We start from the raw sequence: 24,396 nt of genomic DNA, 5'->3' as shown, positions 1-24,396 counted from the left end.
TTCCTAAAATAGGTCTAAGAGATGCCCTAAAAGAATGGAAAGGAAATATATTTCGGGTTCACCAAGTGCCTATCTTAATAAAACCACAACTGGTTTAGAAATGGGAAGTGTATGCAAACGTCTGCATCTCAAAATGTAATGCTCTACAAGATGAAATGTGCACAGGCTTATACAGGTCAATGTAGAGAATAAGGTCAAGAAAACTGGTAGGGCTGCGACATCTCGACTAGATGCTTGTGCAGGAGGTCAAGAAATAGACTTCTGAGATTTATAGATGCAGCCTTTTATCTAGTCTACAGGGCTGATACTCGACCTGGAACTGCTGCTGAAGTAGACATAGAAGTCAACGCCACTGGTACAAACACCCCCCCCAACCTGAGAAACTTGCGTGAAGGAAGGTTATTAAAAGTCTGAAAACCAGGCTAACATGTGGCCACCAGTGACAAAAGAAGTTGAATAGAAAAGGTCATGAGAACAAACTCATGGAGCTGGTTTAAAAAAAAAAAAAAAAAAAAAAAAAAAAAAAAAAAAAAAAACCTAATGTAGCCTACAAAAATATCACTAAAACCCAGAAAATAAACAGTCTAACATTTTGAGCATGTAACATCCAGTGCAAATAAAACAGCAGAGGAGCACTAGACTCAATTTACTAATAATTTGTTACTGAACTGCCTGAGTGAGGTGCCAGCTTTCAAATGAAACTCGGAGAAAAGCTCCACAAATAAAACAAACAGTCATGTAAATACATATAACATTGAAAAATATACAAAAATATACAGAAATCTGACAGACTACAGCCAAGAATGATTATAGAACTGGGAAATCTATGCAGGGAAAAAAAAAAAAAAAAAAAAAAAAAAAAATCACATATCACAGATGTGGAAATCTATTCAGGAATATAAGCATGTGTTCCAAACATTACAAAACGGTGTGAATGTACACAGTTCACGGCAGAATTTACAGTGGTGGATTTATTGGTGCAATACACTTAGACATCACAAAGAATATCATTTACTAGTATTCACTGTTCATGCCAATGTTGCAATAGAGAAGAGGTACGAAACTGCATTAATCTAAAGATACTGTAGTAACTAAATCACATTATCAGGGGATAAAAGGGGTCACTGACCATACCATCCAAGGAATAGTATTTACTGCAGCAAGAGGTACTTACCCAGGATAATCTGAGCAGGGACAGACACTTGGGTGCATTTACAGCTTCGTTTTAAAGTTGATCTAACAGCAAGTATTGCAGCCATTTTTATTAAGATAAGATTATTATTCTACAGTTTAGAAACGCGCAGGGAGTAGAGTGTTTTGTAGTGGCAGTTACTGAATTTATGTATTTGAACTTAGTACTGGTGTTTTAAGAGTATACAAGTTCAGGAAGTTAAAAATGGATGGGATTTTGGGTGGGAGATGCTGCATTTGCATGGATGTTTTAGGAAGAGTATATGTAACTAGGTTAGGAAGTTTTTACCCAGTGCAGTGATGGATTACTGTAGCAACTCCCTATAAAAAAAAAAAAAAAAAAAAAAAAAACACAGGGGGGGGGGGGCAGACAGACGTACTTGTTTAAAAACTAGACTTTTAGCAAGACTTCAGCAACATACTCCGAATACTTTCCAGCTACATAAAGGAATTTTTCTACAGATAATCTAAATACAGATGTTTTAAACATTTGCCCTGCCATGACAAATATCAGATATTTACCCATCTACTTTTATTGAAAAGTTTTAACTTTGCATCCGTACACAAGGATAAACTTACCTGCCTCAAAAACAATACAGTTTGCATACCCAGTGAACTAAACAATATAATGTGCATACCCAGCGAACTACACTTCATAAAGGCACTCTAATACATACCAGTACTGCTAGCTGGCGATATGCCTTCTTCAGCTCTGTCTCTGTAGCAGTTATCTCGACTCCCAAAACTTTAAAAGGATCCAGATCATCTTCTGGTATCTCTGCCATAGACAACAGACGTTCTACTTCCTGACCAGCTTGGTATCGCCCAGCTTTGGAAGAACTAGCAGATGAAGGGCACTCTCCATTGGATCTACAGCTCTCAAATGACCAAAACTTGTCTCGACAGTTTTGTAATACCCTAGTTATGTACAAAAAGGTCCTAGTTTCTTTAAATAAAGTCCATACTCTGTGCAAAAAGGATACAGCAAGAAAGCATGTGGCATGCACGTCACTACCTACACTTATTTTTCCATAAAGTAAAGAAACCCCTGATTTGGCATACTGCCAGCACAAGCGCAAACAGCCAATAAATATCATGAGTACTAGAAAAAGTAAAGCAAATATCATCTTAAAAATCTTAAAAGTCACATCAGATGAGGCACCACAAAAGTATACAAGGTTTTCAGACCCAGATTTCAAATGATGACGCAGCCACTGGTGGACAAGCTGCACAACAGCCTTCAAGTGGTTCAGATCACTAGTCTGCAAATGGCAGCAAAAAGAGTACAAGAGCTTTCCACCCATTTCAACATATTCACCACACTTAAGAATTAAAAAAATAATTGCATCCACAAAAATTTTAAAATAAGGGAGACAGGACTGAATAAATTCTTCAAAGCGATTCTGAAAACCAGGCTTCCGTCTGTGTTTACCATCAGGATAATTACGCCTCCTGCTTTGTTTGTGTTTCCCATTATGAGACCTTGGCTCTTTTTTAAAACTTTCTTTTAGGTCTTCCTTACTAACAGACTGGTTCCTTTGCCTTTTCCCCCCTTTTCTACTACCATAGGTTACAAAATCCTCATTTGCATCACCACAGGCCTTGGTATCTTCATGGTCATCCTCTTGGTCACTAGAAGGGCTGCCATTTTCAGCAGTTTCAAAGCTCAAAAAACACTGTCCACTACAATCTGGCTGGACACCATTAACCCGTCCTCCATCTGGCAAAGGACAAAAATCCTGAGAACCACAGCAAAGAAACGGGTCCTGAATTTCACTTTGCATATCTGAAGGCAAACTAACATTTTTGTGGTTGCCACAATTAGGAACACTGGTCATCTGTTCAACTGATGGTCCCAACAGGACATCAGAAGTACCAAAGTCCTCTTCATCTATCAAAGTGGAAGAATCACTTATGTTACCTGAAAAGCTAGAATTACGGGATACATGTTCTAAATGTTCTGAATTCACAGAGTTAAAATCTTTTAACTCCATATCACCCATGTCCAGGTCCAAGGGTTCTTCCAAATAAGTCTCTCCCTTCTCCAGGCTTCTCCATTTTGATAATGGAAGAGAAGACTGTTTCAAAGAACTACCTCATAGCTCCAAACATCTCCCACAGCTGGGCATGGCCATTCTCTAGCTCCAAGTAGTACATTCTTCACTTAAAGAAGTTTATAAAAACAAAACTACTCAACATTTTGTGACCGTCAGGAAAAGGAGACAACTACTGGATGGGAAAAGAAAAGAAAAAAAAAAAAACACTTCTGGCCAATCATTTGTCGTCCTGCACCAGGTAACAGAGACCACAGTATGAAAGACGCTCCCAGTGTCTTTTAGGTCCATGGGCAATGGACCAGCAATTATTATTCCACAATGGTCTTTAGCAAAATAACTTCTCCACTATATTCCCGCAAGAATTTAAACCACAGGACTGACACTTCTCAGTAGCTTCATTTCACCTGAAAAACAAAAAAGAAAAAAAGTGAATGAAATGATTTGGTTGCTATTTAAAGAATGTTAAAATTTCAATGCTGCACTTCTTAACAAGTAAAGACAAAGCTGTTAACAATGCATGTTAGCCCAGTGGCCCTGTGTAGTGGAGGCCCTGCCAGTGTCATTCACTAATGGCAACCAATGGTCTGCTCTCCTACCTGGGAGGGTACCAAGGTTAAGCTCAGAAGAAATCACCTTAGTTTCTAATCCCTTCTCAAGAAGAATAAGATGCCTTGTAGAACTTTTTTTTTTTTTTTTTTTTGGAAAAGGTTACTCAAGCTAGTTAAGTGAGTGGATGGACAAGTGCTTCTGTTCTCATCGATCTTTGTAATCTTCTGGGTTTAACCCCAGTACAACTGTGTTCGTCCTGTTACCCCTCTTGGTCAAAGGTGGTTACCACAATTGTCTTGAGCATGAGCATGAGGGATTACTTGCATTTTTACTTCTATCGTGTAGGGGGATGGGTTTATATCCTGCCTAGCAGCACTTCAGCAGAAATTAAGTGTTGTTCTTCCCACAATGCTACTGCATAAAACAAAATTGGAGTAAAACAGCATAAAAAATACTTGTGCACCAAGTGGAATCCATAACCTAACCTTTTCCACTAAAGAGACTAATATTCTGTTTGTTCACAACAGGACTGATAACAGTTGTATGGAATTCTAAACACTTCACTAGCAAAAACTAAAAGGTTAGTGTATCAGACAGTAACAGTACAAACTAGTGTTGCTTTAGCAACTATGTGCACAGTATCAGACCATACAAAACTACTCTTTCTATATCAGGCTTCTATTTAATTTTATTTGATATGTGCACTCTAATATATAAACCGGATCCGCAGTGGTGGTTCGGCGGTAGCGTTGTCGCCTCACAGTAAGACGCTGTCCGGTTCTCAGCTAGAGCGTCTTCTGCGTGGAGACATGCGTAAATGGGCGTCCCTTCGTTGAAGGTTGTGCATCAGGGCTGGCAACTCGGCACGTAAAAATCAACTGCCAATCATTAGTGGACCGGAGTTCCGCGGTGGCGACCCCTAACCGGGAAAACCCAAAAGACAACAACAACTAACATATAATCCAGTATTGTCTGCAACACTCAAATATAAACACAGCTTTCTTTTGAGCTTTAATCATGAACGGTTAAGAACACAAATAATTTGATTAACACATTCTACCAACACAAAGTGACCTGTAACATTATATACAATTCTGAATATGGCAAAAAAAAAAAGACACATGCAAACCTTGCTTTCATGTTTTCCTTGTCAACGGGAAATATTCTTGCCAACATTTTAAAGCCAGACAGGTAAGCAGACAAATAGGAAAAAACAGGAGTCCAGTGGTGGTCTGTTTTCTCAGATACAACAGCTGGGAAGCACAGATGACAAGTCAAAAGGCATAAAGAACCAAACTTACACACACACACACACACACACATATATATATATACATATATATACACATATATACACATATATACATATATATACATATATATACATATATATATATATACACACACACACACACACATATATACATATATATACATATATATACATATATATACACATATACATATATATATATATATATATATATATATATATATACATATACACACATACATATACATATACACACATACATATACACACATACATATACACACATACATATATATATATATATATATATACATACATACATACACACACACACACACACACACACACATATATATATACACACACATATACACACACACAACTATAACAAACCATTACCTGTGGACGTAAATCCATCATCCCAGTGGTTGCAACAACAGGTCTATGATGGCACTGAACTACCCTGGGCCACCAGATCCATACAACACTCTGAAGATTCAATCCCTGCTACAGAAATTAGCAGCAGCTAAAAACTACTTGCACAGTTTTTCAAGAAATTTTCAAAAATGTATATTTTTAAACACAAATATACAATGGATATAAAAAATGTACACATCCGTTAAAATGTCAGGTTTTTGTGATATAAAAAAATGAGACTACAATAAACCACTTCAAAACTTTTCCCACCTTTAATGCGGCCTACAACCTGTACAATTCAACTGAAAAAACAAATCTGTTAGGGGGAAAATATAAAAAATAAAAAACTACAATAAACTGGTTGCACAAGTGTGCACACCCTTAAACTAATACTTTGTTGAAGCAACTTTTGATTTAATTACAACATTCAGTCTTCTTGGGTACACACCTGCTATCAATTAAAGAGTCTGATTAAACCCAAATAAAGTTCAGCTGTCCTAGTAGGATTTTCCTGACATTTACTCAGTTGCCTGCTACAGCAAAAGCCATGGTTCGCAGACAGCTTACAAAGCATCAAAGTGATCTCATTGTCAAAAGGCTACCAGTCAGGAGAAGGGTACAAAAAAATTTCCACAGCATTGGATATACCATAGAACACAGTGAAGACAGTCATCAAAAAGTGGAGAAAATATGGGACAACAGTGACGTTGCAAAGAACTAAACGCCCCTCCAAAACTGATGAAAAGACCAGAAGAAAACTTGTCAGGGAGGCTGCCAAGAGACCTACAGCAGCACTGAAGGAGCTCCAGGAATTTCTGGCAAGAACTGGTTGTGTACTACACGTGACAACAATCTTCCATATGTCTGGGCTATGGGGTAAGGTTGCAAGATGGAAGCCTTTTCTTATACAGAAAGGCATCCAGGCCTGGCTACAATTTGCAAAACAGTACATAAAGTCTCCCAAAAGCATGTAGGAACATGTGTTATGGTCTGATGAGGTTGAACTTTTGGCCACATTTCCAAAAGGTACATTTGGAGCAAAAACAAACACTTTGTATCACCAAAAGAACACCATCCCCATGATGAAGCATGGTGGTGGCAGTATCATGCTTTGGGGTTGCTTTTCTTCAGCTGGAACTGGGACTTTAGTCAAGATGGAGGGGAATTATGAACAGTTCCAAATACCAGTCACTTTTGGCTCAAAACCTTCAGGCATCTGATAGAAAGCTGAAGATGAAGATGAATTTCACCTTTCAACACGACAATGACCCAAAGCATACATCCAAACTAACAAAAGAATGGCTTCACCAGAAGAAAATTAAAGTTTTGGAATAGCCCAGCCAGGGCCCAGGCCTAAATCCAATAAAAAAAATGTGGGGTGACCTGAAGAGGCCTGTTTATAATAGATGCCCTCGCAATATGACAGATTTGGAGTGCTTTCCCAAGGAAGAGTGGGCAAATATTACCAATCAAGATGTGCCATGTTGATAGACTCCTACCCAAGAAGGCTGAATGCTGTAATTAAATCAAAAAGTGCCTCAACAAAGTATTAGTTTAAGGGTGTGCACACTTATGCAACTAGCTTATTGTACATTTTTTATATTTTTTTCCCCTAACAGACTCGTTTTTAAATTGAATTGTACAGGTTATAGGTCACATTAAAAGGTGGGAAAAGTTTTGACTTATTGCAGTCTCTTTTTTTAGATCATAAAAACCTGGCATTTTAACAGGGGCGTGTAAACTTTTTATACCCACTGTAAGCATTAATAGTGAAATGCAAATGCTACATATGCTTTAAGCTCTCAGCCACTAATGCCAGGCCTTGTGTCCCTTTATGGTACTGCTACTTCAACAATTTCCATTGAGTCAGGATCCCCAACACCACACACAAAACAAACCCTCTTCACCATAAACAGTGCTTCTCAGCTACTACAAATACAGAAAAATAACAGCATTTCAAAATGGCTCTCACACAATACCACCAGTATCATAAAAAAATCCCTACTTGGATATAAAGAAGAAGAAGAAAAAAAAAAAAAAAACACAACAACTCTACAAATCTACACAAAAACTGAAAAAAGGCAAATATCTTTCTATTACTGCAGAGTATTGCACATACTTTATTTACGAAAACTGTTATGTTGGGGGGGGGGGGCACAAATTTTTTTTTAATCTACTGGTTAGCATCGCCAACTTACAATGTTTATTACTGACCTCAACCCTACAGCTTAAACCTGGCGAGTGCATGACAACAAAACTGGTCTCTTAAAGCCCAGCTTCCAATCACACTTGACAGAAGGGGCATCCAGATTACATCTGAAACTATTTGAAGTCTAAACACATGGGCCACAGTTTTACCAAACATGATCCTTTTCAGAGCCCAGCCTAAATCATCATAAACTGTCCCCATTACTATGACCACCACTACAAAATAAATACACTGCATTTACTTTATTTCAAATATTTGACCAGTAATTGGACCTTTTACACTCTCACCTCAAGTACTGTCAACTCTGACAGGTCATAACTATCTGCAAGACAGCACCTTCAAGAATGCACACACAAAGAAGCCAAGCAGCTTGACACTGTGGCTCAGAGGGACACAGCCCTGATCATGAGCCAGGCAACTGTTGCCCAAACAACAGCCCCAGAACTGGAACAGCCAGGTACTGGGGGGGGGGGGGGTGAGGCAAGATAAGAGAAGAGGTGTGGCCCACTTGCTTCTCCTGAGCTGATGGGGAAGGGGTATACGCACTCTGGAACGTACAAGGCAATCCAATTTCCCTTTTGGAGACCAGGGAAAACCACTACTTGTGCTTTATTTGACGGGCTGTACTGCTTGCAGGAAACCCTATTTCGTGGTCAGACCACTACACATCCCCTTCCCAGCATTTTGCCAAATGAATGTGGGAACTGGTCTGGAAAAGTAAATAGAACCACCCCGGATGGCATGTCTAAATGATGGCCCCTAAACAGAAAATCTCGACAAACTATGTAAAACAAAAAACAGCAAAACAAGCGGGAGCTAAAAACATTGAAAAGTTTAATGTAAGCGCTTTCGGAAACGCCAATACGTTTCCTTCCTCAGACATACCCAAGGTTTTTAGCTCCCGCTTGTTTTGCTGTTTTTTTGTTTTAAATGATGTCCCCTTCCTGATCAGCTCTCACTCCACTGATGGGAATCAAATGTGGCAACTGACCAGGAGAAGGCAATCAAATGTGGCAACTGACCAGGAGAAGGCAAATGACTGACAGCAGAAGCAAGCAGAACAAAAAACAAAACAAAACCCAAATGCCTGTGTGGGCACACAACGCACACAGCTCTGTGATCTACCATACAATGACAGCACACAAACTGCTAAAAAATCACACACACACACAACAAATCTTGGGCAAACCAGAAACAGTGCTGCCAAATGACAACTCAGCAAGCGACTCATCACTACCATCAGGTCAGTTGCTATGGCAGATACTATAGTACATTAAGAAACAAAGTAAAGAATCAATTTCAAAGAATGATCTGAACAACAGTTAGGAATTCACCATAATGAAAGAACTTTAAAATTGTACCCATCCTTCAAAACATGACAAATGTTACAGGCGTTAGGAAACACTACTGACAAATCTGTTCCAGGCTTGTAAGCACTTTCTCTAGCCTATAATGAAATGCACTGAAAGTCTTTCCAAACATATTGCAGACAATGAAGAGTGCAAAGGATTCCAAATGAGGAGAGAGAGGGAAGAACTCTAGACCAGCTACTACACAGGTGGGGGAAGATAGCTGGGTAAGTTGTGCCAGACTTACCTTTACAGATTATGGTCAAGTACACATTTTTCATAGTGTTACATACCTTTCACATCTGATAAGATGTCATAACCCTAACAGCCAGGCAGAGTTATAACCATATCCTCCTGACACCCCTGAGGATTTCTGTCTATACACACAGATCCGAGTGGAGGAGGGGCGTTGACTACAACTCTGAGCCGAGATATACAAGTATCCTGTTTTTTTTTTTTTTTTTTTTTTTTTATTACTTATACCGATTATTGTTTCTAGCAATTTATATACAACGCTTATTGCCTGCTGCATAGTTTTTAGTGTATTTTATTGCTATTAACTAATCTGCATGAGTAACTGATTTGTTTGCAGTTAAAAGCATTCTGTAGTCTCTTTGCTCCTTTATCTGTTTAAAAGCTTTCATTTTGTGGCTTATTGTAGTGTTTACTGTCTGTAGGCTAATAGCTTTAGTATTGGTCCCCACCCTCCGTCCCTGTTTGTGTCTTGTTGTTATACTTGGTGGCTTTGCAGTTGCCCGCCCCTACTGTAAATCTGATCTGGGACACTCCTCCCAGTCTAGTGTCATTAGCTCATTCTACCCAATACAGAGAACACATCTGAGAAGGCCTTCTGTTTCTCCTTTTTCCCTCTCAAAAAAAAAAAAAAAAAAAAGCCTGAATCTCCTTGTGTTCCGACTGCTTCTCAAAAATATTTTGGAAATATAGAGTATATTTTAGAACATAACTGTAATTGCCTTAATATTGCTACAACTCAAGTGCTCTAGGTTGCACTGCATCTGAATGGTTTGTGTTTTAGCTGCTTTTCTGTATATATATAGACTTCTCTGAATATGCAGACTAGCTACTTATTCTGCTGTATTACTGCCTCTTAAATCGTTTTTCAGCTGTGCACTTGCCTTGCTTCATTTAAAAAGTTTTATATTGCTAATTTTGTCGAGTTTTAATTGCATTTACCATTTAGGACTACACACTCAAGTGTGTTAGCCTTTTCCTGTGTTTATTTACTGTATTATTACACTGTTTAGCCCGTTTCAACAACAAAAAAAAAAATACTATCTTGTTTGCTCGTTTCCCACCTTTCCTAGCCAGTCCGTATCCCAGGCTTTGCTTGTCTCAGGACTATTTTCTGTGTTCAGAGCTATCCAGACCTTGCTGTGGTAGAGGGAAGTCCTACTACTTACCAGTGGGAGTGGTAAGCATTGTACTGCCCAACGTTAGAGGAGTGGCTTCCAGCTCTAAAATTGTAATTTTATTAGCCTTTCTGGGCTGATTTCTATCCCTTTCAACTTTCTGGCTTAAAAAGGTACGTGTTTGCACATTTTTCGCATCGTGCAGCACTGCGAGGCTACAGTTAAACTATTCCAGGTGCCAGAAAGTCTGCTGTTCAAATTTTCCCTTAGACCTAGCTGGTTTCTCAGTAGTAGCACTAATATCGGAACCCCTGTGACTTGCACTTGCTCTAGAACCTGCCGGAAAGCACTAGGAAGCCTGAAACTGATACAAGCACTCAACTCTCCTTGTCAATAAGGAGAAATTAATCATAGGCACTAAACAGCCTATAATTGCAAAATACCTTGCAAAGGTAAGGGAAAACTACTCTTAAAACTTTACAAAAAAAAGCACCTAAACAGGCATGTCCAAGGGTCAGCTTCCGGTGATTTCTCCTGTCCACCTGGTGAATCTGGGCATACTGGGGCAATGCAGCAACTGCCTCATGTACACAGACAATCCTCTCCTCCTACCACCCAACACTATAACCTACAAGAGATGCACTTACATAGCCAAACTGGAAGCAAAGCTCTCTCCGGCCAAGATTATGCTAGACAGTCAAGAGGAGAAGGTTAACACATGCACTACACCTCAAGCAACTCATAGCCCTTCAAAACCCACACCATCAACACCCACACATAGCAACACTAAACCCACATATGCGGAGGCCCTTAACATTAACCTGCCCAAGCAACAAGGACCTCCGAAGCGGAAACGCAAACAAACACCAATCACAACCAAAGTGACACATAGCTCACAACACCAAGTGTGCCATCCAACAACAGCCCCCCAAGGCAAGACAATGCACCCAACACTTCAGTATGCCTGACTATAGAGTCACCTTTGAGTAATGTCCCACTCACCAGGCTGAACAAGGAGAAAATTACAGTCAGCTGCCTGTCAGGGGCTAGGATCAGACACAACGCATGCACTCAAGTCACTCCACAACAAGTACAAATACAACTGTCATTGTCCATACTGGAGTGAATGACTTGAGACGTACCTCCCTGAACTACATGAAGAGCTCTTGGATCATGTGGCCCAGGCAGGTATGACCCTAGCCCGGAGTAGCATCCTGCCTTCGCCCAGAATGATACCACAGTACAAGGACAAAATGATAGACTTCAACAATTGGCTAAGCTTCTGGTATAATTCAAAGGGGATCCAGTATTTGTCTGCCTGAGAAGACACGATAGACAAACCACGATGCTTTGCCAGAGATGGTCACCCCTGGGATTCAGGTTACTGGCTAAAGCTCTTGCCAACCCTATAGTGCCTATTTTAGGCAGGGTTCAAAGGATATAACCACCACATTAACAGATACAAGCAAGCAAAATCTGAAGGTAATGCTACTCAATGCTAGAAGTCTAAACCTCAAAATGCGCTCTCTCAAGGCGCTCCTAAAAATGGAGAACATAGATATCTGTGCAGTAACAGACCTGGTTCAAGGCTCCAGAGAGCACCCCTGCAATACCAGGCTACAACTCTTACCACACTTTTCGGCCACAAAACCAAGACCGAAACACTAAAGGTGGAGGAGTGTCCATATTCACCAAGGATATTTACACCTCTAGGCTAGTTGCCCAACACAATGCATCTGAAATTCTCCAGGTGCAACTAACACTAGGTAAGACTGCAATCCAAATTGTAGCTTGTTACAGATCCCCCATTATGCCCCAAGATTCTCACTACACCTTTCTAAACATACTGGAAAATATTAAGATACAACCAAACACCCTAATAATGGGTGATTTCAACTACCCTGCCATTAACTGGGAAAACTACTCGTGTACCAACTCATAAATTCCAACACCCTGGATCAACTAATCCATTGTCCCACTAGGGGCTCCAATATCCTAGACCTGGTCATTACCAGCATGGGAGATAGACGCTCCACACCAGTGGTCACCCCCTCATTGGTCAGGTCTAACCACAAGCAAATCACCCTTTACATCCACATCCCACCTCCACCCCCCAGTAAGGAAACCTCCTTAAAAAACTTCTCCAAAGCCAACTTCATGCTGCTGAAGTCAGAAGTGACAAACTTCACGACACCCATCCAGACGAGGTCTGAAAGTTCTACTGCAGAATCCTACACTAGGGCACTATACGAGCACATCCACTTGTGCATGAATCGTGCCATCCCAAATAGAACCAAGATACTCTTCTCTAAAAAAAAAAAAAAAAAAATCTGGTGGTCCCCTGCTATAAACAAACTATACAACAGAAGGAAGAAACTGTTGCAGAAGAGAGGAAAATCCCAGGATGCAAAAAAATTCCCTCACCAGCCTCAGTAAGAAGCTGAAATCCCTCATAAAATCCTCAAAAGCTAGTTACGAAAATAAAATTGCCAAATATTCCAAAGACAACCACAAGGCATTCTATAGTTATGTCAAGAATCTAAATGGCAACGCTCAGATCTGCTCTGAGCTACAACAGTATGGCATTAAATATACGGATCAAGGATATTGCCAATATCCTGGCAGATCGATTTAGTGTCAGATTCACCCCCCCTCTCACCCACCTAAATGGCCCATCTGAATACCAAACGATTGCCAAATTCCGGTAATCAGGGCCACACAGGTAGAAACCGCACTCTCCAAAGCTAAGAATACAGCATCCATGGGACCAGATGACATCCCAGACTGTGTACTACACAACTACAAAATGAACTGGCACCTCACCTAAAGGTCATGTTTAATCATAGCCTCACCTCAGGCTCCGTGCCCACTGAGTGGCGCACAGCTACAGTTATCCCACTCCACAAGGGGGGGGGGGGTCTGCCTTGGATCCCGGAACTACCATCCCATCAGTCTGACAAGCCTGATCTGCAAGGGCATGGAACTCAATATCATGGACCTTATAAACAAAGACATTGGCAACCTTCAAAACACTGGACCCCACCCAGTTTGGGTTTGTGAAGGGCTGATCTTGTCTCCTGAATCTGACTGACTTCTTCAAATCAGTCTCCAGAGCTGCGGACGAGGGTAAGGCGGTCCACGCAGCCTATATGGACCTTGCCAAGGCCTTCAACACAGTCCCCCCCCCCCCACTCTAGAATCATAGATAAACTTACTAAGCTGGGCATAAATCCCTACGTCACTTGATGGGTTGCCAACTGGCTTACTGACAGAACCCATAATGTAAAAGAAGCAGACTCCAAATCCGGCTCCAGACAAGTGGAGTACCTCAGGGTTCAGTCCTGGGACCACTCTTGTTTGGCATCTACTTCTCTGAAGTAACAAAGTTCGCAGATGACTACAAACTGGGAGCCATTATTGAATCCCCAAATGGTGCGGATATTCTACAAAAGGGCCTTACAGAAACAGATGCCTGGTGCCAGAGCCATGGGCTCAAGCTTAATGCCAAGAAATGTATAGTTATCCCCTTTGGGAAAAAAACATGTACCCATGAATTACCACATAGGTGGCAGGACACTAAACATCAAAAGTGTTATGACAGACTTAGGGACACAGGTGGACAGTGGTCTCAATTTTGATAACCACATCGCCACAACAGTCAGGAAATCCTTCTATGTGGCACACATCACTAAGGGCTTTTCATCCAGAAAAAAGGAGGTCATTGTCCCACTGTACTCATCCCTCATTAGACCCATTAGAGTATAATGCCCAGTTTGGTATGTACCTCACAAGACATCTGCAACAGCTGGAAAGGCCACAGAAATACCTCACTAAAAGAACACAGGCCTAAAGCAGATGCCATATGCTGACTGTCTAAAAAAACTCCAGCTATACTCTTGTGGCATACAGTCTACTCAGAGGCAATCTCTGCTTAACATACAAGGCCATGTCAAACCCTGAGCTATTGGACATGCTCCACAAAGAAATCCCAATCCCTCAGAGCCACACGCTCCAGGGATCTAAACCATGTCATCACAATGAACAAAGCAAGGATAGATTCTCGACCCAGAGACTCCCCATACTCTGGAATAGACTGCCCATACATGTCAAGCAGAGAGCCTCATTGGCCCTCTTCAAAAGAAACCTTGATTGGATGGGAGATAGGAAATTCACCCCGCTACACAGGGGTCCAGAGAAGTAAATATTGTGGGAAGAAATATCCAGGGAATTTCTATGGTTAGGCTTGCATAGGCCCTTGGGCCAATAGCCTAGTACCAACCTATGAAATTCTCTGGATAACAATGACCAAAAGGACGCCATATATAACACATCCAGCTTATAGTCTTGTGATGATGTTGACAGAACACCATGTCTGTAGATGTAGCAACTACTGTAGTGGAACAAGTCTTAAGTAGTGGACCAAGAGGCCGGCCTCTGCACCAAAATTGGATGCAGTCAGAAAATCACTTAGCAAAAACTTTCTGCCCAAACTATTTCTTGGATAATGATCCAAACAACTAGTTGTCTTTGTTGACAGCTTTCAGCTCAACACAGAGCTGTCAGCACATGGGCATACAATGCAGCACACACTCTCCCTATACACAACAATCAGGAGAAAAGCAAAATTAATGGACTGCTTCAGATGTTTCTGCAGCCACTTCAATTATAAAAAGTGTTTTAAGTTTTCTTAGTGGCTCTATCCATGTGAAATATTAAACACTGGGAGCAAGTCAATTGAAAGAAAATGAATTTGGCTTAACTCTGCTAGATGCAACTGCCACTAGAAATAAAGTTTCCATGAAATGGACGTTTGACTCGGCTGAACCTGTAAAATCAAATGGGAAGGGGTACTTCTCTACCATAAAGTGCACATCTCAGACAGGCTCAGGATCCTGAAGAGAAGTGTTTTATAGAAAGTCTTTACCCATGTTACACTGCCAAGGAATAACAAATTCCATCTGAAATGGCTAAAAACAGGACTTTGACAGAACAGTAGCTCAATTCTAAACCAAATACCTCAGAAATAAAAACAACAAATTGCAGAGATAAAAATAGAATTCTCTTTAACTGCGCATTAACCACAAGCAACTATCAGGCCACTTGTCTTTGCTCACAAGTTTTTTTTTGTGAAGATGGCACACCCTGAACTTCACAAGGGTGGGTTAGTAAATGGGGGGGGGGGGGGGACTTGAATCCAAGGGAGTAAATATTCCAGTGAGGTTTACCAAAGATGTGCGTTCAATAGTGAAGGAGTGGGTTAACTGCATTTTGGTGAGAGAAAAAAAAAAAAAAAAAAACAAAGAAAAAAAACTATATGAACTTCTCCAGAAGCAGGGAAAACCACACCTGCAGGGGCCAGCAAGGGACTTTGAAAAAGCACTTGCCCTGTGTAGTATGCTCTTCTGCATGAACCTCCCACATCACAGGAGATTCTGGGGGGGGGGGGGGGGGGTGTAAAGAGCCCAAGCTGCTATTTTTGAAACCGCAATGCTGGGACATCTACTCAGATGAAAACCACTGACATTACCTGAGCAAATGGCAAAAGCAACTTGAGAAGGAACCCCTTAAATGAGATTCGCCAGGAGGATCACCCACATCTCAATGATGCTAACATGAAGGTAGACACTATGGCATCCAGACACCTTGGACCATCTGCTTGTTCTAGTGTCTCTAGCACTGTATACCAAGGTGAACACATGTAGGGACACCAGCTTGCGGTGTGGCCTAATGCACTAGGCCTCCACAAGGGAGTATCTCACTCAATCCACCACTGAAGATGTTGCTTGCAGACTTCAGATATCCTGACTGGATCAGACATAGGGGTTTGAACTCTGCACATGAAATCTGGCATGGGGTACAACTGGAATGGTGGCAGCCATCCTCCAGAACATCTTTGGGAATTCAGTGCTGTTCCAGTTCAGTTATACCTTATCTTGGAAACTTTATCGCACAGAGGAAGTAACCCATTCCTGAGAAGGCATTACTACAGCAATGTGTCATGTCCACATGGCAAATCAATAGACATTGGTTGAAAAGGGTTCAGAAATATCAAAAGTTTTAAAATATGTAGGAAGTGTAACATCCTGTACAGAGACTCTCCAAAGGCAAGTCACAACAACTACAACCCATATTATTCATGTACGAGAAGATGTCACTCTGCAGCCTCTGATGGGCTGCAAATCTAGGCATGCATTTTATGAACACTGAATGGAATATTGGAAATTAAATTACTGCCTAGCTCCTATTTGAGAGTGTAAGAATCTCCTAGACTCCCTTAGTGATGTTTATGTACAAAATGGCATCTTATCACTACACAGTGAATGCTGCAGTATACATGAGCAAAGAAAAACAGTCAAGCTTCCACAAGTATTTTAAAAACACTGAACCTACAGACAGCAAGTACAACCCAAAGAAACCTAAAGTTGCTACTGCTCAATGCTACAACCTAAACAGTAAACTCCACACCCTACAAACTCTCCTCACTCTGGAAATACAGACATATGTGCCGTTACAAAGATATGGTTTAAATCCACAGCAAGTACTCTGGCAGTGCAAGGCTTTCATACCTTCCACACATTTAGACTATCAGCTGCACAGCCAGGAACAAAAGGTAGAGAAGTCTCAACTTACATTAGCAACAAGCATTAACTCTAGGTTGGTTAAACAGGGCAATGCCATGGAATTTATCCAAATGCAAATCTCCACAGACCGAGTCCCATACCACATACTAGCAAACTGAAGGTCACCCTCTATGTCCCCAGAATTCCATAGGTCATACCTAGACATACTGGAGACACTCACCATTAAACCAAACACCGTATTTCATAGCAGACTAACTACCCCTCCACAGACTGGGAAACATGCAGGCACAACAAATCCTGGACTTTATGCAGGGAAAATACACTTTACCAGATAGTGTGCACACCCAACTGGACCTAGTACTCACCAGTATGGAATGGCTGTTATCACATCCTCACTGGTGAAGTCAGAAAACAAAGTTGTCTCTGAAATAAAAATCAACTCAGTAAGCTCAAACACTTAACACTTGGGAAATATTCCAAAGCAAACTATATCCTTTTAAGTGATTAACTTCAATGCCCCATCCAACCTAAAGTTCACAGCAACCTATGCAGAACTGTTCACAAAGACCATGTACATCCATGTAAATGGCTATACAGAGGCTGCTGTATCTACTGAAATGAAGCCCAAAACAAACTGTAAACAAACCACACTGGTGGAATCCCTAACATTAACAGGGTACATAACAAAAAAGAAAAAGTCATAGCTAAAATCAGGAAGAGCAACTACATTAATGATAGAAGCTCTCTAAACTAAACAGGAAACTAAAGAGGAGTAAGAGTCCCAGCAATGCCAATTACAAGGTAAAGATAGCCTCACAGGCTAAAGACAACCAGAAAGGCCTTCTACAGCAATGTCCAAAACCTCAAAGGCAGCACACATCAGTGTGCCAAACTGATAGCCAATGGTGCCACCTTCACTGATCACAGAGATGTACTGAATTTGGTGGCTGACAAATTCAGGTCAAACAAGAAACATCTATCATACCTCAACCTAATAAATGCCCGTAATACATAGGCACACAACTGGGTTGGGTTGCATCGCCAGGCTTAAAAATCCCCTGGTGGTCATTAGCCTAGAATATACCTGCAAGCTCATGATCCTGTGGAGGCTAGATTTTTCCTACCTCTAAGGAAAGTCATTATACAAGATGTCTACAGGTGTAGGCGGTTTGCACCTGCAAAAAATTTTTTTTGCAATATTCAAAAGGTAGACAACGTGGATTGTTGACTTGTGAGTTTTCATTCTTTCCAGGAACGGGAAAGAGCAAATGTCTCCATCTGATAAAAGGGGAAGGGCTTCCTGCCTCCAGGCAGTAGTTTATTTAGGAATAAAGGGGTTCAAGCTAAGAAGTCTGAAAACTGACCTTGGGTACCTTTGTATTTTAGTACCTAAAATGAAATATCCAAACCCCTTCTGGTCTGGCAAGACATCTTTGGATGGCTCCTCCTTTTGCTAGGAGGTTACATACAGTCTGCCCTATGGAGTTTTCTGACAGAGTGGGACAGAATTATGGAAGGGGATATCAAGATTGGTTGTGCTTCCAAGAAACTCTTCACAAGTCTTCTTATTACTGTCTTTATCCAGGAGGTACTTGGAGACAGAAAATTCAAGGTTCTTACTTTGAGAGATACACCAGGCTTAAGAGTAATCTCAGCCCAAACCTCCACTCTCCAGGAAGGCAGAGTACAGTCAGCCTTCTTAGACGCCTGCATCAGGTTTTTCCCATGCTGGTTGGCAACACTTTTTTTTCTAAAGATATCCACCAAAGGAGATCTACCCAGGAGAGCTTATGGATAGATCTAGAGGGGTTCTGGACTCTGTGCTGAGTCAATGAGTTATGTACTACCCAAACCTAGAACTCCCAGGGGTGTGTGGGAGATCTGGCAACCCTCCACCTTCTCAATGCCCTTCACGGGCAACTCCAAAGGAGTCACTACACTCAGTACGGTGGAGAAATTCCCAGGGTCTCTTCAGAGGAAGATGAAGAATCAAATTCAGGATAATGACATGTTTTTGGAAGACTACAGACGAGCTGAGGTCTAGTCTACTCTGCTCTGCTGGAGAATGACAGGCAGTAAGGCAGACTACTAGATGGCAAAAATAAACTGTTGTGGAGGACATGGCAGCAGAGGGAATCAAGGCCAAGTGGTAACCCTGGTTGGACAATTAAGTCTTAATCAGAACCTGCATTAATACCAATAGTAATCCTGAATACTCCGAGGCAGGCTACTTTGGCACAAACACTAAAAAGCTTACTACAGCCATCAGCCTCAATCTGTCTGGCATCGACACCAAAAACATCAACAGAATCTAAGGATGACAAGGCAGGGCTATAACCATATGGCACAAAGAGAGACAATAGCATACAACATTGAAATATGCCCCAACAGATATCAGCACCACGAGAAATGGGTCCAGAATGGTTGGAAAAGATGAGGCACTAATAAAACAGTACAGGACACAGCCAGGGTAGAGTGAATAAGGCCATTAAAAATTCTATCAGTACCAGAGCACCTGCCCTGAGCCCTTCTCATTCCAAATGGCCTCTGTCCATCATTGTCTAGGACAAGGATGACAGAGAGAGAGGCAGATCTGGGTTTAGTTGATACGCACTTCTCTTGGCAGGGCAAGCAGCCCCATTTGACTGGGTCACAACTGCCAGGGAGAAATTTTACATACCAAGATACTACCATAACAGGATCACACATGCACACACGAGAAACAGAGGAAAGTATGAGGTTTTCCACTATGTTTAGTGCAGGAAGGAGGACCCAATGCTGAAGATGGCACTCCTGAAGTGAAAAACTGTTCTACAATACTACACTCCTCTTCAATACCCCCCCTCCACAGAAGCTTTGGTAAATTTGGGCAAATGTAAACACGGTCATACTCATCAGGGGCTGGGTGTGCACATCTGTGGCAGGAATCTTCTTTCCAAAAGGTATAACACTTGTAAAGCAAACATGCCAGGATACAGTTAATATTGCTGGGCATAGGTCTGAAAAGAAAGTTTGGAGACTAAAAAGAAGTGAAAATTAGCAAACCTGACAAAAGGTGACATGAAAGTGCAAGAATAAAAACTCAAATTAAATTTATCTTCCCCCATTCCACCCCTACCCCCATCAAAAGTGTAGCCAGGGACTATTTTTCTCCACTAGATCTGAAGTGAGGCAAATGTGATCTGCAGACTTGCTGCATACAGAGAATTCTAGGACAGGGGAGAGTCCTTAGCACCCTAGAAGAGATTTCACCTGTTGAGCACTACTAACTCGTGTGACTTTATTCACGCTGCTAGTCAATTTACTTCCTGTTCTGACACAAGAGTTGCGAACTTCCCATAATCAACTGTAATACTGTTCTTAAGGTCTGTCATTATGCGACATATCATACCACAAAATAATGCACGCTTACTTTTCTCACATTTTACTTCATGCTTTAGCAGCACATGCTGTGCTTTCTTTCTGGAATGTGGGAGTCTGAGTAAGGAGAAAAGATTAGTTTTACACCTCGAAAAAAGAACTGGTTTCACCCCCCTCCAATCTTTAATTTCTGAACAACCCTGAAACTATTACATTCAGAGAACGAACAGGTGGGTGTGACAAAAGAGCCCCAGTCTCAAAGGCTGTTTGGGGGGGGAGGGGGCAGAATTAAGTCTGTTCTTTCTTGCAGCAAATATTTGTAATGCAATTAAATGTAGTTTAAAAATTCAACTTCAATTATTCCTGTTTTCACTAATCCAAATGCAATTTACTGCAATATATTACATAATAAAGAAGGTCCCTTCTCGAAATCAACATGACTATTTCTACAGACAACTTTTCCAAGTCTGCTTGGAATTCTCCTGTCCCTATCAGGTACACTTCAATTTTGATATCTGCTAGAGCTCAGTAGGCTTCTGGTGTACAAAAGCAAAGCTTAGGGAGTCTATAACAAGGAAGGTAGTAAGAGATCCTGTACAGGTATTACAAATATTTCAGAAATTTTTTGAAAGTCTGTATGAAGCAAAGAAATATGGAAAATCAAGAAAAGATAGAAATGGAAATGTTTATGAAAGAATTAAATATGCCAAGCTTAGAGGTAGATGAGGCTCAATTACTAATAGGGTAGAAGATGAGGACATAAAAAAAAAAAAAAAAAAAAAAAAAAAAGGGTGATTTATAACCAATCTACAGGAAATTCCCCAGAAATAGATAGTATTCCTGCAGATGTTTGGAAGCTAGGAGGGAAAACAACTAAGGGACCTGCAAAATTTTACCAGTTTTTAAGAGAAGTGCCAACATCCGGGAAGAAAGCAGTGGTAGATGCAATACCTAAAGAGGATGAAGATCCATCAGATCCAACTTCATACAGGCCCATTTCAATACTAAACCGCGATTATAGAGTGCTCATGTCTGTAATGGCTAAAAGAATGGCAAAAGTAATGCCAAAATTGACAGATATGAATCCGTGTGGTTTTATGGATGGAAGGCAAACATTTGGCATTGACAGAACACTGATGAACTCGAAGGAAGCAGAATGCAAGAAAATACCACTGTTGCTGGTGGGTCTTGGTGCAGAGAAAGCATTTGATAGTGTACATAACTCCTGGCAATAGGATAGACACTGGACACCTCCAGAATGTTAAAACCAATGTATTTAATACTCAAATTAAAATAAGCACTTTCGTCCACTTATACATATAGACTTCATCAGATCTGATGAAGTGGCCGAAAGTGCTTATTTTAATTTGGAGTATTAAATAAATTTTTAACATTCTGGAAGTGTCCAGCGTCTATCCTGATGCCAGGAGTTAGTCTCCATTCCTTTTTTTTTAACTTAATTTGATACAGTAAGCCGGGATTTTATGACCAAAGCAATGGAAGCCTTTGCATTCCCCGATAACATTACAAGGTTGATTAGAAGGATATATGAAGGATCAGAGGTGAAAGAGGGTGAGGTCCTGATGATCTGTGCTTGAGCAGAGGAACCAGGCAGGGGTGTCCTCGCTCTCCCCTTTATGTGCATTATAGTTAGAACCACTGGCAAAGAAAATAAAGGGACTATCATACCAATTATATCCTTGAATTTCTGAGTCAAGAAAAGCTAGCTCTATTTGCAGGTGACAAAAACTAAGAAAATGGAAGCTTTGTTATATGGACAGAAAGATACAAGCAGTTTAAATGTTTCCAGTTCCATTAGTCTTACACATAGGTCAGGCATATTTTTAATCAGCCAGAGGAAAGGTTGTGGATAGCAATTAATAAAGAGCTGAAGGACTATCTGTGAGGGGAAGATAGCAAGAGTCCAACGGGATAAGTGAATTCTTCCAGGAGAACAGGGCGGATTGGGATTACCGGATTAGAAGGGGTATTTCAGAGCTACACAGTTAAGGCTCCTATACACAACACAAGCAGAAAACTACAATTCAAAGTGGAAAGGGTATGACGATGAAACAGGTGGAAACCCAAGAAATGAGGAGAGACTGGGATTTTGGATGCAGGCCCTTAAGGAGAATAATCATACAGAATATATCTATAAAGTAGCAGAAAGTATCCTAAGAACTAACCCAACACAGGAATGGAGAAGGGACATTCTGCCATTAGGGATATACACTATAAACAAGAGAAGCTGGAATTTATTGTCGAAAACTGGTAAAAGAATAAAGTTTTTGGAAGCAAATAAACTATAGAGGGGGAAGATAACAGAAATGGAAGACGCCAACAATTTTTTTGACTGCAGGTTAGAGATTGATGATCCTAGATAGGGAAGGCGGAATATGGGTAAAGAGAAAGAAAGAAGGGGGTCCTAAACGAAAGACCAGCATGGAGAGAGTTTTTAGTAGAATCTAGAACAGAAGCTGCCATTAAAAAAGGAATAATTAGTAGAGCATATAAAATACTGCATAACTATAAGAATCAGAGAAGGTTAGAAAAGATTGGGAAGAGACTGGAAAAATAATTCATAGAGAAACAATGGGAGGATATATGCTGGGTCTCCCAAATATGCAACAAAATATAGAAGACTTAGTTTTTTTTTTTTGCTTAGAAATGTTTACATAGATATTTTTATACCCAAAGTAGATTCCACAGAATTTTTGCTCAGGTAGACAGCTAATATTGTAGGTGTGATGGGGAAGAAAAAGTAATTGAGAACATATTTTCTGGGAGTGTGGCGAGTTGGCAGACTAAGGATTCCCTGCAGGATGCACTGTCTGAGATGCTGGGTAGGCAGATTGGTCTAACGAGGGAGAGGATTTTTCTGAGCTACGATACAGAATCAGAATTGCCTATACATGGTAAGGATTTGCTGTGTCTAATTATGGTGGCCGTCAAAAAAGCAATTACTAGAAAATGGAAATCAAAATCTAAACCAACTACACGTAGTGAAAATAACGAGACATAAAATAACTAGAATGGAGATCTTTAGAAAACGATAGGAGCAAACTACAGAGAAAAAATGGGAACTGTGGAAACAATGCATACAGAAGAGGAATGAGGTTTAAAAGAAGGGAGGACTTATATAAGCTATGTAATGTCCGACTGAAAATGACTAGTTAGATAAGTGATGTATAATGTTTGACAGAATGTTTCAGTTGGATTTGCGATGTGAAATGCTTGCAACAAGGATTGTCGGTGTGGTTTGTTTTCAGTTATATAAATGTGTGGTTATTAAACCATCACTTATGACAAAGGCAAAGATGTTTGTTAAATTTTCCTAGGCAAATTACATTATCCAAATACTCCATCTAGCATCTGGCTGCTGCTTCTCCTCTTGTTCTGTGAGATTCCCCTTCTGCAATAATTTAACTTTAGCCCACCTTTCTAAATAATCCACATTACTTCATTCCCTTGTCCTGTCTCTCCTATTTCAACTGTGTTTTAAACATTTACTTTATCCCACTAACAAGTTATTCCTGCTAAACTAATTGTTAACTTCCCCAATAACTCTCAAGGAATGGTTAGTGGAGATGATTTAAGCTTTCCTACTTACCTGTTAAAAAAGTGTACTTTACGTGCCTATTATTAAATCATTACCCTTCAGCTTTATCTTTTTTTATTGGTGCCTTCTCTGATACTAGGTAATATATACGTTCCTGAAAAATGCACTTTCTGTCCCAGTTTTTGCAAGTTGGGTAACAGTGTCTACTAGTAGCTACTCGGAATTTACAATCTTCCACACATGTACACATCTCAAAAAATCTACCTAGTCAGATTCTCCTTGCAGAGTCCAAAATACATTCTCACTATTACAAATCAGATTTTTATCCCCAACCATAAATTATATTCCCTGTTGAAAGTTTATTTCTCCCAAGCTCCATAACAGTTGATTTAGGTAGGGAAAAAAAACAGCAATGTACTCCTCTCCTTCCTTGCCAATAACCCTCTACTACAAAAACTCACTATAACTGTCTTTTTTTTCC

General features: G+C 40.5%; 1 protein-coding gene across 2 annotated transcripts in view; it reads right to left on the bottom strand.

Moving 5' to 3' along the window:
• The window catches only part of DNAJC14 (DnaJ heat shock protein family (Hsp40) member C14), a 451,504-nt gene that overhangs the window by 417,448 nt on the left and 9,660 nt on the right, over positions 1-24,396 (bottom strand). For both annotated transcript variants that reach the window (XM_044083663.1, XM_044083664.1), the window contains exon 2: positions 1,869-3,652. In XM_044083663.1, the coding sequence (XP_043939598.1) occupies positions 1,869-3,194 (1,326 nt within the window). In that variant the 5' untranslated portion in view covers positions 3,195-3,652. The remainder of the gene's footprint in view (positions 1-1,868; positions 3,653-24,396) is intronic.

The sequence above is a fragment of the Protopterus annectens genome, chromosome 9.part0, assembly GCF_019279795.1.
Source record: "Protopterus annectens isolate FY-2018-M chromosome 9.part0, PAN1.0, whole genome shotgun sequence".
NCBI lineage: Eukaryota > Metazoa > Chordata > Ceratodontiformes > Protopteridae > Protopterus > Protopterus annectens.
The sequence above is the reverse complement of the archived record's forward strand: the minus strand, read 5'-3'. Positions and strand labels throughout refer to the sequence as shown.